We start from the raw sequence: 15,996 nt of genomic DNA, 5'->3' as shown, positions 1-15,996 counted from the left end.
GTCTTTTCGATATATCTTGTGCTGAGAAGATTGTTATAGTAGTGTTAATATAATTCATTTTTGTTTGTTAAAAAAAAAAAAGAGATAACTTTAACTCCCTTTCGGAAGACATGATTTACTTCCACTTCCATTATGCTGTAATAATTTGTTTAACTCTCTCCAATTAGACAAACAAGGATGATTTGAGGCACACCCTTTTGGATTAATTTCAAGACTTCCAAAAGGGATGATTGCACAGGATCATAATATGTTTTCGTTTCTTAGGGTTTTGTCCCTTTCGTTTATTAAAAAACAATATAGTGCTTCAAATTTACAAAAGAATTTATAAAAGCAAGAATACTATGAGTTTTTGACTAAATAGAAGTTTTGGATCAAATTCATAAAAGCAAGAACAAAACGAAAGTTTTACAATTTCATTCGTAAAATATCAAATACCAACAGCTATATCTGTTCCTCCCGTAACCCACCCTAACTCAAAAAGAAGACCACTTCATCACCGCTTAGGCGAGTTTTAGCATGTACACCCTGTAATTTATATTCCAATTTATAACCCTACTCAATTATAATTTGACTCAAATTAATTTACTTGTGAATACGTTATTTTTTAATCCCCCGTTTAAAAATCTAATTGGTCCAGCTCATTCTCAATAATTTTTTTAATTTGACAACATAGACATGTTTAAATTTGGGGTAAAAAAATATATGACATAAATATATATATTTACTACATTATTTATAAAGAAATAAATTTAGTTTGTATCTAACTTTGTAATATTAATCCCTTCCTCAAAACTTTGTAATATTAATCAGGGTTAAATAAATTTTTGGACCTTATAGATATAGCGAATAAAAAAGTGACATGTTTTTGTCCCTCTAAAAAAATTAAGCATGGAGTTTTTATTTTAATTTATCGGGGACTAAAATTTTTTGTCCCTATAAATATAACGGATTTTGTTTTTAGTTCTTCTAAAATAATGACATGTTTTTGTCCCTCCAAAATATTATAGTCCCCATTAAATTAAAATTAAAACTAATATATTATAAATAAATATGGCTATAAATTGGAATATTTTTTTGGTAGTGGTCGGGGTTTGAACCCCAGACCTTGCATATATTTTATGCATTGTCCCAACCAACTGAGTTAAGCCCACGAGAACCTATAAATTGGAATATAAAAATGCAAGGTGTACAACTAAAACCAAATAAAACAAAATTGACCTAAGATGAGGCAATTTGACAATTGCCCCATGCTAAAACTCGCCCACAACATACCAAACAAAGAAAACCATACTAAGGATTAACAACAATGTAATTCATTTAACTTTTTTCTTCTCATCCTTGTAATTGGTCTTCCACTCTGAAACTTCCCTCGACTCAAATGCCTTCAAGATTTCATCAATGTTGTTGCATTTCATGCAAACTTGGTTCTCACTTCCTACCACATCTGACATATCCTAACACTTCCATTGCAGGATTAACTTCAATCATGAGTGTCACCCCTGGTACAATATCTTCATCCCAAATGAATAACTCACAAGTATGCTTTTTTTTTCTTCATAAAATCCACATAACAATATTACTCAATTAGGAAACAATACAATATCAATATGACTTAACCATCAAACCGGTTTAAATTGAAAAACTAACCTTATTATTCTAGTGACACCGTTTCCAAAATCTATGACATTGGTTCTCGTATGTGTTAGAAATGAGAAATTCTTAAGTGAACTCTCACCCAACATGTCATCCTTACACCCATCCAATTAAAACACAACACCTCATCAAAATAATAATAAAATAAAAAAAAATAGAAATATACACCTAAAAATTTCTCGTTAGGAATATACACCTTCATGGATAAATTACGCCCACAAACATGTAGCATCACATGTAACATGTCATTTATCTTTCAAAAAAAAAAATGTAACATGTCATTTATGAATGCCCCATTTATGGAAATCGAATAAGACATCGACCTTCCTTTGTTACACGAATACCCTTTGTGACCTGACATTTTCAAACACTCCTCCAAGCTTGCTCATTTTCCATAAATTATAGCAAATGAAGAAAATCTTTCAAATTGGAAAAGAAAAAAAATTAATTGGAGAAGATGATGATGATGATGAATTGGGTTGAACTTGAATACCCTCTACAACTTGACTAAGTATGGATAAGAAGAAGATGAAGAAGGACGGAGGTTGAATGAAGAAGAAGGGGGAATTTGGAAACCGTAATAAATTCTTCTTTATAATTAATTTAATTAAACCTTTTATTAAATTTTGAAAAACAATTTTTTTTATTATAATGATTTATAAAATGCTTTAAATAAGTTTTTTATTTTAGGGATGCTATAAATAAGTTAAAAGCTACGTGTGTTCCACATGTACAAGTTGGTACGGCCAGCGACTGTCACCTAAGCAAAAACCAACCAAATCAGTGAGAAAATGAAGTCTAGGACTTTTTTTAAAAAACAAAAAAAATTAAAATGATATATTTCAATTTTTTGCGGGGACCAAAATCCAACTAAGCCATGTTTGCAGGGACAATTTACATAATTTAGCTTTTTAATTATGTTGTTCATGGAATATTAGTAGTCCCTAGGTTCTTCACCTGTTATCTTTTTTGTACTTTTTTTTTCATATTTTTTTTTGTAATTCTAAGTTCACAACCTAAGTCTTAACCTCGACCTTTTGAGTCTAGTAATTTTGAGAGTGGTACTCTACCAAGCTTATTGATTAATATACACTAGTGATCAAAGTTGTTGGATGAAGAAGTGCAAAGAATAGAGTATATGGACATGGATGGAAGCATGTGTGCTCGTGCCTCAACATCTAAATCAAATAAACATTCAAATTATGTTGATATTGTTCCTGGTATGAGTGCAGCCGTTGAGGTGCAATTAACGCAAACAATTGTAGAACAACAACCAACAAACAATTGCATCCTTGCTTGTGAAAATAAAATAATTTTCGCATTTGCTTGGAACAAAAATTTAAACTGTTGTGCGACAAAAAAAAAAAGAAAATTCTAAGCTAGTGGCGGATAGTTTTGATAAGCCTGGTAGTGATTTGTCTAGTTTCAGTTTTATAATTTAGAACTGTATTTCCACTTTGTCAAGTTTCGATTCTAACTAAAATTTGTTGGTTGAGTTCACTACGATGCAAACTAATGTAGTGACATATTAATTAGCACGGGTGGCTAATACTCAACTTTTTAATGTCATCTCTTCATGTATTTATATATGAGATAAGTTTGTTTCCTTCAACAAAAACAATAAAGGTCGGGTGTAGCCCAAAATAGTGTTGGTTGATATATTATGCTTGGCTACTCGATGCACTTGGGGCTGAGTGTGGCTCCCTGGTCATGGCAGATTAGTTTCTACCTTAGTGTGGCTCCCTTGTTGGAAAGAGGTTTATCCCAAGTTCTCGTTGAAATATATTCTTCGGAACTTATAAAAATGATCCAAAAATGATGTCTCAAAATCACCCTTGTTGTTCTAGTTCGAGTGAGTTAAGCAAATTACAGCAGAATGTGAGCATGGAAGTTAATCATAGTACCCGAAAGACTCATCAGGTGACTTATGTTTTCACCTAACAGGGATTGAACTTGGAAAGGACATAGAATTTTTGGGAGGAATAATATTTATTTTATCACGCTTTACTCACTTCTTGACCAACTCTAAATTACTAGTCTCTTTATTTAAGAGCCGGAGGGTTGAAAAAAAAAATAAAAAATACATGTGCAAGTTTTTGATTTGGTTCCCATATGCAATAGGATTAAAGTTTGTTTTCGTTTGTTTCGGGTTTTCTTTTCTCCCTTTTTGTGTTGTTTTTACAAAATAATTGATGTCACTAAGCATAATATCAAAGAAATAACATGCTAAGCTATTTATTTTTTTTACAGAACATGCAAGATTTTATGAATAAAGCTAAATGTCGTGACAAAAATCATCCCGATCTCTAGCAAACTACGTAGTTTCTCTCTTCGGTGTAATTGTACCATAGCAAATGAACTCACTACAATGGAATGCGCAAACACAGACAAACCTCATCCATCTTCATCTATTACTTCCACGACCACTTTAATAGCGATGGAAGAAGCCAATGACGGAAAAGACTATCTCATTCGTGCTTTATTTTCTAACTTAAATGGCTCTACCACAAGTGGAAATCTGACATGATCGTTTTTCAGGTTGAGATCAAGCAACCCCTCATTATCATCGTCTTCATCGTTGCAAGTGTATTTCCTAAGCATGTCGACGATATTGGGTTTGGAATGAGATTTGATCGGAACACGGTTTAACCGTTGGTGGCATCAGTGAGGTTTTAAAAATTAGAGGCAACCTTCTTTATAAAATCTGACAACGACAGAGTTGTTAATTATATCTAAACTCTTATTGTCTTTCCATGTAATTGGGGTTTGTAGTGTTCATTGTGATGGAATTGTATAGAATTGTCTTTCCATGTAATTGGGTTTTGTAGTGTTCATTGTGATGGAATTGTATAGAAACATGACTGTCCCTGTTTACTCCTTATGTCGATATGACATATAAGATGGTATGAAATTGTAAACAAACCATGGCAACGTTCATGATAGCAATCTGGGCGTTTTAAAATTTTGAAAAAGAAGTATGTGTTGTTATAAAAAGAAGAGGTCTCTCGTTAAATATGTTTACGCTGTACATAGCAGTGCTGAGATTTTATTACGAGTGTTTCTTTTTTCTGCTAAGGACTAGTGCTGAAATTTTATCATTAGTATCTTAAATATGTTTTTGGTTCTTATACAATTTTCAGCATAATATAATAAGCTACCGAAGACATAAATCTTATACAATTTTCAACTTTTGATTACAAGCTGTACGCTGGTTTCGGTCCTAGCTTTGGAGGGTTGTAAGCATTACCAATAGAACTACAAACCAATGAAGAAACCAGCTAAGTTGTTTATGTTAAGTGATGATGCATAAAAATAGTGAACATGGCAACGGCCTACATGGATTCAAATTGGAATATTGAAAAAATTATGTCCCATAGAACAAGCTTAATTCATTACATTAAGCATTCCCTTTGAAGCCTCAAATCCCACTTCAGCCATATCATCGTTAACCAGCGACAGTATAAAATATTTTTATGTAATAATGATAAATACATTCAGAAACATTGCAAGACATTGATCTTTTATTACATAAAAGAATGGGTAAGATTCTATGCTCCCTGTTTCATCATCAGTATTCAAGGCTAGGGTTGATTGGATTGGGAAACCAAAGTTGGCACTTGTCAGTGTGCACTGTGTGCAAAGGAGTAGAAAACATCATCTCATTGAGTTAAACACTTCACTAAATGAAGCACTTTGTTAACCCAATCCAATCAATATGGTTGGATGCTAAATGCATCTCTTCCACCATGAATACAAACTCTAAACTCAGTTGGTTTAGCACATACACAATCTTCTAAGGTTTTCATTTATGATGAAGAATTCAGAAAAAATGTTTCAAAATCAGTTATTCAGTTTTCATTATGTGGCATAGATTCACCTAGTAGGATGTTCTAAGTCTAAGGTTACAAGGTTCATTTGCACAGCAGCATACAAAGACAGCTCAACACTAAGATACTGCAATGATACAATGCATGATTATAATTTACATTACATTACAATATAATATATAAATTCATAAATCTATCTCTAACAACTTATAAAAATAAGCTATCAAGCTGAAAACAACTTATGAGTGGTTTTCAAAAGTTCATTTGACAAACGCACATCAAAATGAAATAACTAATCTCCTCATTGCAGCAACACACAATAAAACTAAATTTCCTCAAATTCATTTCATTAACCTAAAACGCAATTCCACATTATTATGAAGCTTTAACAAAAACCCTAATCAATTTATCAATCAGCAATCAAACGCATATTAAATTAACGCAATCGAACGCAGATTAAATTAACACAATAAACTTAAAATCCCAAAAATATTGCATAACATAGATCTCAATGTCAACAACAAAAACAAACAAAATTAAAAAGGGGCTAAAAACCCTAATTTGTTCGAAACAAAATACCATAAAAAAAAATCAAATCAAGCAGTAAGAACAACAGCACCACCAGCTTCCTTGATCTTCTTTTCAGCAATCTTCGAAATCAGCTTAGTCTTGACAACAAAAGGCTGGTTCTGAGGCAAAACACCTTTTCCAAGAAGCTTAAAGAACCCAAACTGAGTAACATCAATCACAGGAGCTTTATTCTCCTTCAAAGCTTTCTCCTTCACATCTTGTGGAATGAGAGAAGCGATCTTGTCGATGTTGACAATAGGGTTATAGAATTTGTTACGAAGCTTGTGAAAGTAACGCATACCAACCTTACCGAAGTAACCTGGATGATACTTGTCGAAGAGGATACGGTGATGGTGCATTCCTCCGGCGTTACCACGACCTCCGGGATGCTTGCGATGCTTTCCGATACGACCATGACCGGCGCTCACGTGACCTCTCTTCTTCCTGTTCTTCTTGAAGCGGGTCGTCATCTTCGTGAGGTTTTGCTTTGGATGCGGCTTTGCTTGCCCCTGCGAAGAAAATTAGGGTTTGGGTGTTTGGGATTCTGAGTTTTTGTTTATATAGTAGGGTTTCAAACGGGCTTTTTGAGAATTTTGGTAGAAATGAAATGATGGGCTTAGCCCGAGACTTTTGGACTGGAAGATTAGGTAGCCTATTTTTTATTGAGTTTCTTTTCCCACCCTCCATTATGAAATCGAAAATGTTTTAGGGTGTTGGAAGATGTTTTTTCCTATGTAATTTATCCTGTTCAGATATATAATATTAAATTTCGTAGGACGCGTGATAAACTAGTAGGATTGGATAAGAAACTATCATTTAATATTGGATAATTTTGCTTTATACCCTTACAATTAGGGTGATTACTCTATAGGTCCATCAAACTGCTCGACCACTGAAATAAACGGATTGAGAGTTACATTTTGATCCAAAAAACAAACACTTGGCTGTGACTCTTAATAAAGTTTGGTGATCAGAAGTTATGATTCGGTAAATCTAAAAGAGTTTTTAAACAATGCGAGAGACCTTTAAAGTAATTATATGCAATTAGTTTTCACTTTGAAAGTTTGTAGCACTGATTTTAACTCTTAATCTTTATTAATTGATTTGTAATCTAAAATTAAAGGTTGAATTTTTGGATTATTTAAAGATTAAAGATGTCTTTAAGGTCTCAACAATGTAATTCTACTTAGATTGACTTGGTAGTGTTGGTTTAGGAACTTGGCGTATACTCATTTTAAAATCTTATGTTCGGTTCTCTTCAGCAATATCACCTCATAAAAGAAACAATATGACACTTGTCGTGGGACTTATGTTAGATACATGTCGTTATATTTTAAAAATGATACCTAATTTTTCTTTTAAGGAACGATTACTAGAATTGGTGACTAAAAATATGTGGAGATGAAAGTTAATATATTTATTGGGAAAAAATATTTAACTCAGAATTATTATATTAATCTTTTTTAAGATTAGGTTAGTATAATCACTATTCACTACTATTGTCCTTCAAAAAAAAATCACTAGTGGTAATAAGTTTTAACTAATAAAAAATAATACAGCATTGCATAGTTTTTATTGAGAGCATTAAATTGTTTTCTTGGGGTAGACTAAAATCTCATGTGAAAAGTTTTGTTGTTGGGTTTCATCGGTGGCAGTTCAACATTAGGGGATAAGTTACGACGCTGGGTTGGTGCTTGAAATCGACGTACTAGTCAATTTGCCAGGGCTGCGATTCAGATTAAATTCTTGTATATGGTCTCTAATTTTTTTTTTTTTAACAATCAAAAATGGGATATATATATATATATATATATATATATATATATATATATATATATAAACACCACAGGTAGTCTCAATAGTACAAGACGTGCCACTGAAACTCCTAAAGATACAAAGTGTCAATCAGTTGAAACAAAAACAAACATTAGCCGATGCCCAAACATTGAAAAGGGCTCGACCACCAACTATCTGTGCCAAACATAAAGGCAACCTTTTTGGCTTTCAGCCAACCTAACGACGAGTATTTTACTTTATCCAGGAGCCTGGGAATAGGAGTAATAGCATTGTTAAACACCCTATTGTTACGTTCAGTCCATAAGACCCAGGCACAAAGAAGCCATATAAGCTGAAGAAAAGACCTCCTAGCTTTACCAACACCTGTTGAGTGAACAAACTGGATAAAATGATCAGACATTACATTGGAGTCCACCCCCGTAAAACCGATCCATTCTCTAACCAACGGCCAAAGAGAAGCAAAATCAGTACACGTTAGAAATAAATGTTGGGCCGTTTCTACAACGTCGCACCCTGAAACACACAAAGAGGCTTCTGGAGAGACTACACCTCTAATAACCAGATTAGATTTAGTGGGCAATCTGTCGTGTAACAACCTCCAAGCGAAAACTGAGACCTTGGGAGGAACCTGCTTATGCCAAATCAAATCTGCCGCCAAGTCCACTACCGGAACACCCTGAGTAATAAGCAACTGGTACGCACCTCGAACGGAATATCCACATGTCGGATCAGGTAGCCAAACCCACCTATCTGAAACATTATCAAGCAAAGTAACATCAAGCAAAAGAGCCCTACAGTCCTCTAACAACTCCTCCTCCCAAGCCCACAGCCTCCTCCTCCACTGCCACGCTCCCCCATGTGCCCCACACCTAGAGAAAACAACTGAGCCACCGTGATGGATTTGTTTTCAAATAACTCAAACAACCTGCGAAAACGCACACACAAAGGAACTGACCCCAACCATTTATCAAACCAAAGCAACGTGTCAGTACCATCTACCACCTTTTTCGACACCAACTCCACAAAACAACCACCCACACCTCCACCTCCCCCATCCCTGATCCTCCCCACCTCCCTCCACCAAGAAGAATAACTCCAGTAACGCCACTTTGATATTTAATTATTTTTATTAAATTAGAATCTATTTATGTGATTTATTTATATATATGTAGTGTTAGTATTTTATTATGTGACATTATTCTATTATTTATTAGAATATGAGAATTATTAGTGTAAGTATAATTGGAGGTTAGAATAAGTTATTGGGCCTAAATAGATTTAGGAAGAGTGATTAATATTATAAATAAGGAAGCTTAGATTAGAAAGAGTTTTTACGTTAAACCGCTTTTTGGAGAAAGAGGGGTACTCAGAGAGAGAGAACCCTAGGAACGAAGAACGCTGCTTTTGATTCCAGAAAAACAATCTAAAGTAAGGGTGAGACTATCTTTCACTAATATTAAGTCTGTAGATCATTAGATTGCATCTAACATGGTCTAGGATGAGTTTGAAAGAGGGAAGTCTCTATTCACCATAAGGGTTGTATGAACATATAGGTAGTGAAGGGTTTTGTTTTTCATTGTTTTTCTATGATCTTTTATTGAATTTATGTTAAACTCGTGCTCTAATTTGTTGCTGTGATTTTGTCTCTAAATTCATTGTTTTTATGAGCTCGAATTCGTTTTTATTTATAATTTTGCTGCAATTGTATGAAATCGATAATCCTGTATTGGTTAATACTCATCGTAACAACTTGTACATAGTTTTGAATTTTCGTTCTATTTGGTTCATCAGTGGATCCATCGATTTGGTAATTTTATTCGGTTTTCATTCATCTGTACATTTGTCTTCTAGCTTTAATTTTATATGCCTATTTATAAAGTTATATATGGATCAAAGGAGTATTTTTCTTATTATTTTGGTGCTTTTGTCGATTCATTGATTGAGAATCGCAAAACCACGTTAATACTCCTCTCAATTTTTCTTGTGATAAATATATGATTGTGTTCTTAAAATTATAGAAGTGATCCACATGTTTTTTTAAAATTATGTTTATGAACATTTTTTTATTTGTTTGCTGGCATTTACTTGTTGAAAGGTTCATCCTGTATGCATCGGTTACTTAATTAATGAATTTAATTAGAAGATAAATTGAATATGTTTGTTATTTAATGACGTAATTGATGTATTATTTGACGATGTGTAATAGATTTGTGATTTAAATATGTGCTATATAAAGATGTGTTATTCGAAGATGTGTATATTAAAGATGTGTTACTATTTAAAGATCGTGTTACTATTTAAAGATTGTGTAGTTTTAAGATGAACTTGGAGTAGGAAAGGGAGGATGTCTAGATTATTAGAAGTTGTCCAGAATGCCTAAGTTAAGATGACTAAGATTATTAATGATGTGAGATTTGTTATTTATGCACTATATGTGTTATTTATGATGATTATGTTGATGTGATTCATTCTTTAATGATTATATGATGTATAAGAGTTGTTATTTGCTGCATATGTTGTTGGTTTGTTGTTGTTGACCATTATTGTCATAAAGTTGTAAATGTCGGTCTAAGTTGTAAAGTTGTAAGATGTCGTCCAAATTATTGGGGTCGTATAAGATGTCCATGATGATCAAGATGGTTAAGATGTAAGATGTTTAGTCCATGCATACTCATTCAAAGTTGAGGACTTGATGCCCTGGAGCTTTTGCTCAAATACGTTGGGGGCTTGATGCCCTGGAGCTTTTGCTCAATTATGTTGGGGGCTTGATGCCCTGGAGCCTTTTTACGCTCAAATATGTTGGGGGCTTGATGTCCTGGAGCCTTTTAACGCTCAATTATGTTGAGGGCTTGATGCCCTGGATTGGTACCACATGCATTTGCATATCAAGATGATTTACGATGAGTAAGAGTTGCATAGTCGAGTTGAGTTGCATAGTCGAGTTGAGTTGCACTGTCTAGTCAAGTGCTAAGTCGATTTATCAAATGATGTTGCTGAACGAATATGAAATTGATTATGAATTTGAATATGAAGTTCTTTATGAATTTGATTATGAAGTTGATTATGATAAAGTTATGTTTATGATAATCCTATGATGTTACATGATTATTGTTAAGATATGTGATGATATTTAAGTTATTAAATGTAATTTATGATTTATAAGCTTAATATCATTGTTTGAGAAATCTCACCCCTTCTGCTTGAAAATGTTGCTCTTCGTATGAGTAACTTGCAGGTAATCAAGATTAGATGCGGTCGTGGGTGACTATCTCTCACTGTGTCCTTAGGTGCTCTGATACGTAACGGGATGGGGATTTTAATACTATTTTCTGTTCCTTTACGTATTGCTTTTGAAGTTTAAGAATTATTATTGAACTAAGATTTATGAGACTTTTATGATGAGGTCTGCGTGCCGAGACTATTTCTATTGTTAAACTAAATCCGCTGCGAAGTTTTTTTAAATATTATGTTGATGAATTTTTGAAGGATAAATTATTATCTATTTTGTTAAGATTTTATGATAAAGAGATGTAGCATTCCGTTTATGTGAATTACTCTGATAATTTATTATGAAATTTTCACGTTGGGAAAACGGGGTGTTACAATTGGTATCAGAGCAGGTCGGTCCGTCCGGCCGAGTAGATAAGTAGTTGTGTCGCGTCGTCATGTTTTCTATTTAGTAGTTATGTTTTATTATGTGATCATGTCTAATTGACTAACTTTGTTGTGATTTTTGTGTATTGTTTGAAGTTCTATTTTGACATATATGGTTTAAGATGCTGAAGCCAAATTAAATTCATTTTATCTTATGCTCTGAATTTTGAGGACGAAATTCTTTTAAGTTGGGGAGAGTTGTAACGCCCACTTTGATATTTAATTATTTTTATTAAATTAGAATCTATTTATGTGATTTATTTATATATATGAAGTGTTAGTATTTTATTATGTGACATTATTCTATTATTTATTAGAATATGAGAATTATTAGTGTAAGTAGAATTGGAGGTTAGAATAGAAAGAAGAATAAGTTATTGGGCCAAAATAGATTTAGGAAGAGTGATTAGTATTATAAATAAGGAAGCTTAGATTAGAAAGAGTTTTTACGTTAAACCGCTTTTTGGAGAAAGAGGAGAACTCAGAGAGAGAGAACCCTAGGAATGAAGAACGTTGCTTTTGATTCCAGAAAAACAATCTAAGGTAAGGGTGAGACTATCTTTCACTAATATTAAGTCTGTAGATCATTAGATTGCATCTAACATGGTTTAGGATGAGTTTGAAAGAGGGAAGTCTATATTCACCATAAGGGTTGTATGAACATATAGGTAGTGAAGGGTTTTGTTTTTCATTGTTTTTCTATGATCTTTTATTGAATTTATGTTAAACTCGTGCTCTAATTTGTTGCTGTGATTTTGTCTCTAAATTCATTGTTTTTATGAGCTCGAATTCGTTTTTATTTATAATTCTGCTGCAATTGTATGAAATCGATAATCCTGCATTGGTTAATACTCATCGTAACAACTTGTACATAGTTTTGAATTTTCGTTATATTTGGTTCATCAGTGGATCCATCGATTTGGTGATTTTATTCGGTTTTCATTCATCTGTACATTTGTCTTCTAGCTTTAATTTTATATGCCTATTTATAAAGTTATATATGGATCAAAGGAGTATTTTTCTTATTATTTTGGTGCTTTTGTCGATTCATTGATTGAGAACCGCAAAACCACGTTAATACTCCTCTCAATTTTTCTTGTGATAAATATATGATTGTGTTCTTAAAATTATAGAAGTGATCCACATGTTTTTTTTAAATTAAGTTTATGAACATATTTTTATTTGTTTGCTGGCATTTACTTGTTGAAAGGTTCATCCTGTATGCATCGGCTACTTAATTAATGAAGGGTTAATATGTGTTTACCCCCCTGTAATTTGGGCGAGTTCCGGTTTTCCCCCCTGTAATAAATTTTGTTAAAATTCAGCCCCTGTAATTTGAAGATTCCGTCGAAAACGCCCCTGGTCAAACCTGGCACACGCCAGGTGCTGATGTGGCGTGCCACGTCACCTTTTCTGATGACGTGGCACGCTGACTGTATAATTATTTTATTTTTTATTTTTTTATATTGTACACGTGGCATTTTTTATTTTTTTAATTAAAAAAATAATTTTTTTAAAAATTTTTTTTAAATTTTTCTTTTAAAAAAACGAAAAAAATTCTTAAAAAATGAAAAAAATAAAAAAATACCGAAAAAATTAATAAAAATGAATACAAAAATCTGGTAAATTTTAAAAATAAAAAATAAAATCTAGAAAAATTAAAAAAAAATGAAAACATTAGGGAAAAAATTAATAAATTTCGAAAAATTCCTATTTCCATATTTTTTTCAATACCGGAAAAATGAAAAAAATTCTTTTTTTTTAGAAAGTACTTTTCAAAAATGTCCTCAATTTTCAATACAAATAATTTCCAGATTGTTTTTATCCTCAATTTTTAAATATTAGAAAATATTCTCAAATTTGTAACACATCGTAAAAAAAAAATTGAAAAAAAAATCTGAATTTTCCTAAATTTTTAAATAAATTTGTACACAGATTTTTAAAAATAAAAATATTTCAAGATTTTTTTTTTGTTGAGAAAATTTGAAAAACTTCTTTTTCGAAAAATAAAAACAATCTGGAATTTTTTTTAATATTTACGATGTGTTACATGTTTTATTTGTATTGAAAATTGAGGACATTTTTGAAAAGAAACAACCAGTCCCAAAGAGCTAATTAATCTTTTTTCAAAAATTTCAAGATTGATCATTTTCAAAATTTTCAAGATTAATCATATTTATAAAAATCATGTCCTAATAACAGGATACAATGTATATTGATTGACTCCGGTATATAAATCATGTTATACGGTTGAAAGACAAGTACTTTCCGTAAAAAAAAGAATTTTTTTCATTTTTCCGGTATTGAAAAAAATCTGGAAATATGAATTTTTCGAAATTTATTATTTTTTTCCCGAATGTTTTCATTTTTTTTTAATTTTTCCAGATTTTATTTTTTATTTTTAAAATTTACCAGATTTTTGTATTCATTTTTATTAATTTTTTCGGTATTTTTTTTAATTTTTTCAGAATTTTTTTTCATTTTTTAAGAATTTTTTTCTTTTTTTTAAAAAAAAAAAATTAATAAAAAAATATTTTTTTAATTAAAAATAATATTTTTTTAATTAAAAAAATAAAAAATGCCACGTGTACAATATAAAAAATAAAATAATTATACAGTCAGCGTGCCACGTCATCAGAAAAATGTGACGTGGCACGCCACATAGCACCTGGCGTGTGCCAGGTTTGACCAGGGGGGTTTTCGACGGAATCTTCAAATTATAGGGGCTGAATTTTAACAAAATTTATTACAGGGGGGAAAACCGGAACTCGCCCAAATTACAGGGGGGTAAACACATATTAACCCATTAATGAATTTAATTAGAAGATAAATTGAATATGTTTGTTATTTAATGACGTAATTGATGTATTATTTGACGATGTGTAATAGATGTGTGATTTAAATATGTGCTATATAAAGATGTGTTATTTGAAGATGTGTACATTAAAGATGTGCTATATAAAGATGTGTTACTATTTAAAGGTCGTGTAGTTTTAAGATGAACTTGGAGTAGGAAAGGGAGGATGTCTAGATTATTAGAAGTTGTCCAGAATGCCTAAGTTAAGATGACTAAGATTATTAATGATGTGAGATTTGTTATTTATGCACTATATGTGTTATTTATGATGATTATGTTGATGTGATTCATTCTTTAATTATTATATGATGTATAAGAGCTGTTATTTGCTGCATATGTTGTTGGTTTGCTGTTGTTGACAATTATTGTCATAAAGTTGTAAATGTCGGTCTAAGTTGTAAAGTTGTAAGATGTCGTCCAAATTATTGGGGTCATATAAGATGTCCATGATGTTCAAGATAGTTAAGATGTAAGATGTTGAGTCCATGCATACTCATTCAAAGTTGATGGCTTGATGCCCTGGAGATTTTGCTCAAATACGTTGGGGGCTTGATGCCCTGGAGCTTTTGCTCAATTATGTTTGGGGCTTGATGCCCTGGAGCCTTTTTACGCTCAAATATGTTGGGGGCTTGATGCCCTGGAGCCTTTTAACGCTCAATTATGTTGAGGGTTTGATGCCCTGGATTGGTACCACATGCATTTGCATATCAAGATGATTTACGATGAGTAAAAGTTGCATAGTCGAGTTGAGTTGCATAGTCGAGTTGAGTTGCACTGTCGAGTCAAGTGCTAAGTCGATTTATCAAGTGATGTTGCTGAACGAATATGAAATTGATTATGAATTTGAATATGAAGTTCTTTATGAATTTGATTATGAAGTTGATTATGATAAAGTTATGTTTATGATAATGTTATGTTTAGATAATCCTATGATGTTACATGATTATTGTTAAGATATGTGATGATATTTAAGTTGTTAAATGTAATTTATGATTTATAAGCTTAATATCATTGTTTGAGAAATCTCACCCCTTCAGCTTGAAAATGTTGCTTTTCGTATGAGTAACTTGCAGGTAATCAAGATTAGTTGCGGTCGTGGGTGACTAACTCTCACTGTGTCCTTAGGTGCTCTGATACGTAACGGGATGAGGATTTTAATACTATTTTCTGTTCCTTTACGTATTGCCTTTGAAGTTTAAGAATTATTATTAAACTAAGATTTATGAGACTTTTATGATGAGGTCTGCGTGCCGAGACTATTTCTATTGTTAAACTAAATCCGCTGCGAAGTTTTTTTAAATATTATGTTGATGAATTTTTGAAGGATAAATTATTATCTATTTTGTTAAGATTTTATGATAAAGAGATGTAGCATTCCGTTTATGTGAATTACTCTGATAATTTATTATGAAATTTTCACGTTGGGAAAACGGGGTGTTACAACTCCGGCCCCCAACCTCCAACCTCCAACCTCCCACCTACCTCTCCATAACGGGCGACTAAAATTCTATACCACAAACCTCCCCTATCCACTAACATCCTCCAACACCATTTTCCTAATAAAGCAACATTAAACTCCTTCAACTGGCTAATATCTTTTACTATATGAGTTAACTCACGTTGGCTTATAACTTACGT

The 15,996-nt window shown here is 32.3% G+C and overlaps 2 protein-coding genes across 2 annotated transcripts; both read right to left on the bottom strand.

Annotated features, from left to right (window-relative positions):
• Positions 1-5,955: 5,955 nt before the first annotated feature.
• LOC146940311 (large ribosomal subunit protein uL15x) lies at positions 5,956-6,580 on the bottom strand. The gene has a single exon (XM_085753994.1). It carries the CDS (start codon positions 6,518-6,520, stop codon positions 6,077-6,079), a length of 444 nt encoding a protein of 147 aa, XP_085610120.1. The 5' UTR covers positions 6,521-6,580; the 3' UTR covers positions 5,956-6,076.
• Positions 6,581-7,977: 1,397 nt separating this feature from the next.
• Positions 7,978-8,902, bottom strand: LOC146940310 (uncharacterized). Its single transcript, XM_085749866.1, has 2 exons — positions 8,850-8,902; positions 7,978-8,716 (listed from the first exon to the last, which is right to left on the bottom strand). Exons 1-2 carry the CDS (start codon positions 8,900-8,902, stop codon positions 7,978-7,980), a joined length of 792 nt encoding a protein of 263 aa, XP_085605992.1.
• Between the last annotated feature and the right edge of the window lie 7,094 nt (positions 8,903-15,996).

This window comes from Medicago sativa, chromosome 3, assembly GCF_051527215.1.
Source record: "Medicago sativa cultivar Bolivia chromosome 3, Bolivia_mono, whole genome shotgun sequence".
NCBI classification, from domain to species: Eukaryota; Viridiplantae; Streptophyta; class Magnoliopsida; order Fabales; family Fabaceae; genus Medicago; species Medicago sativa.
Note: the sequence above shows the minus strand (reverse complement) of the source record. Positions and strands in the feature narration are given on the sequence as shown.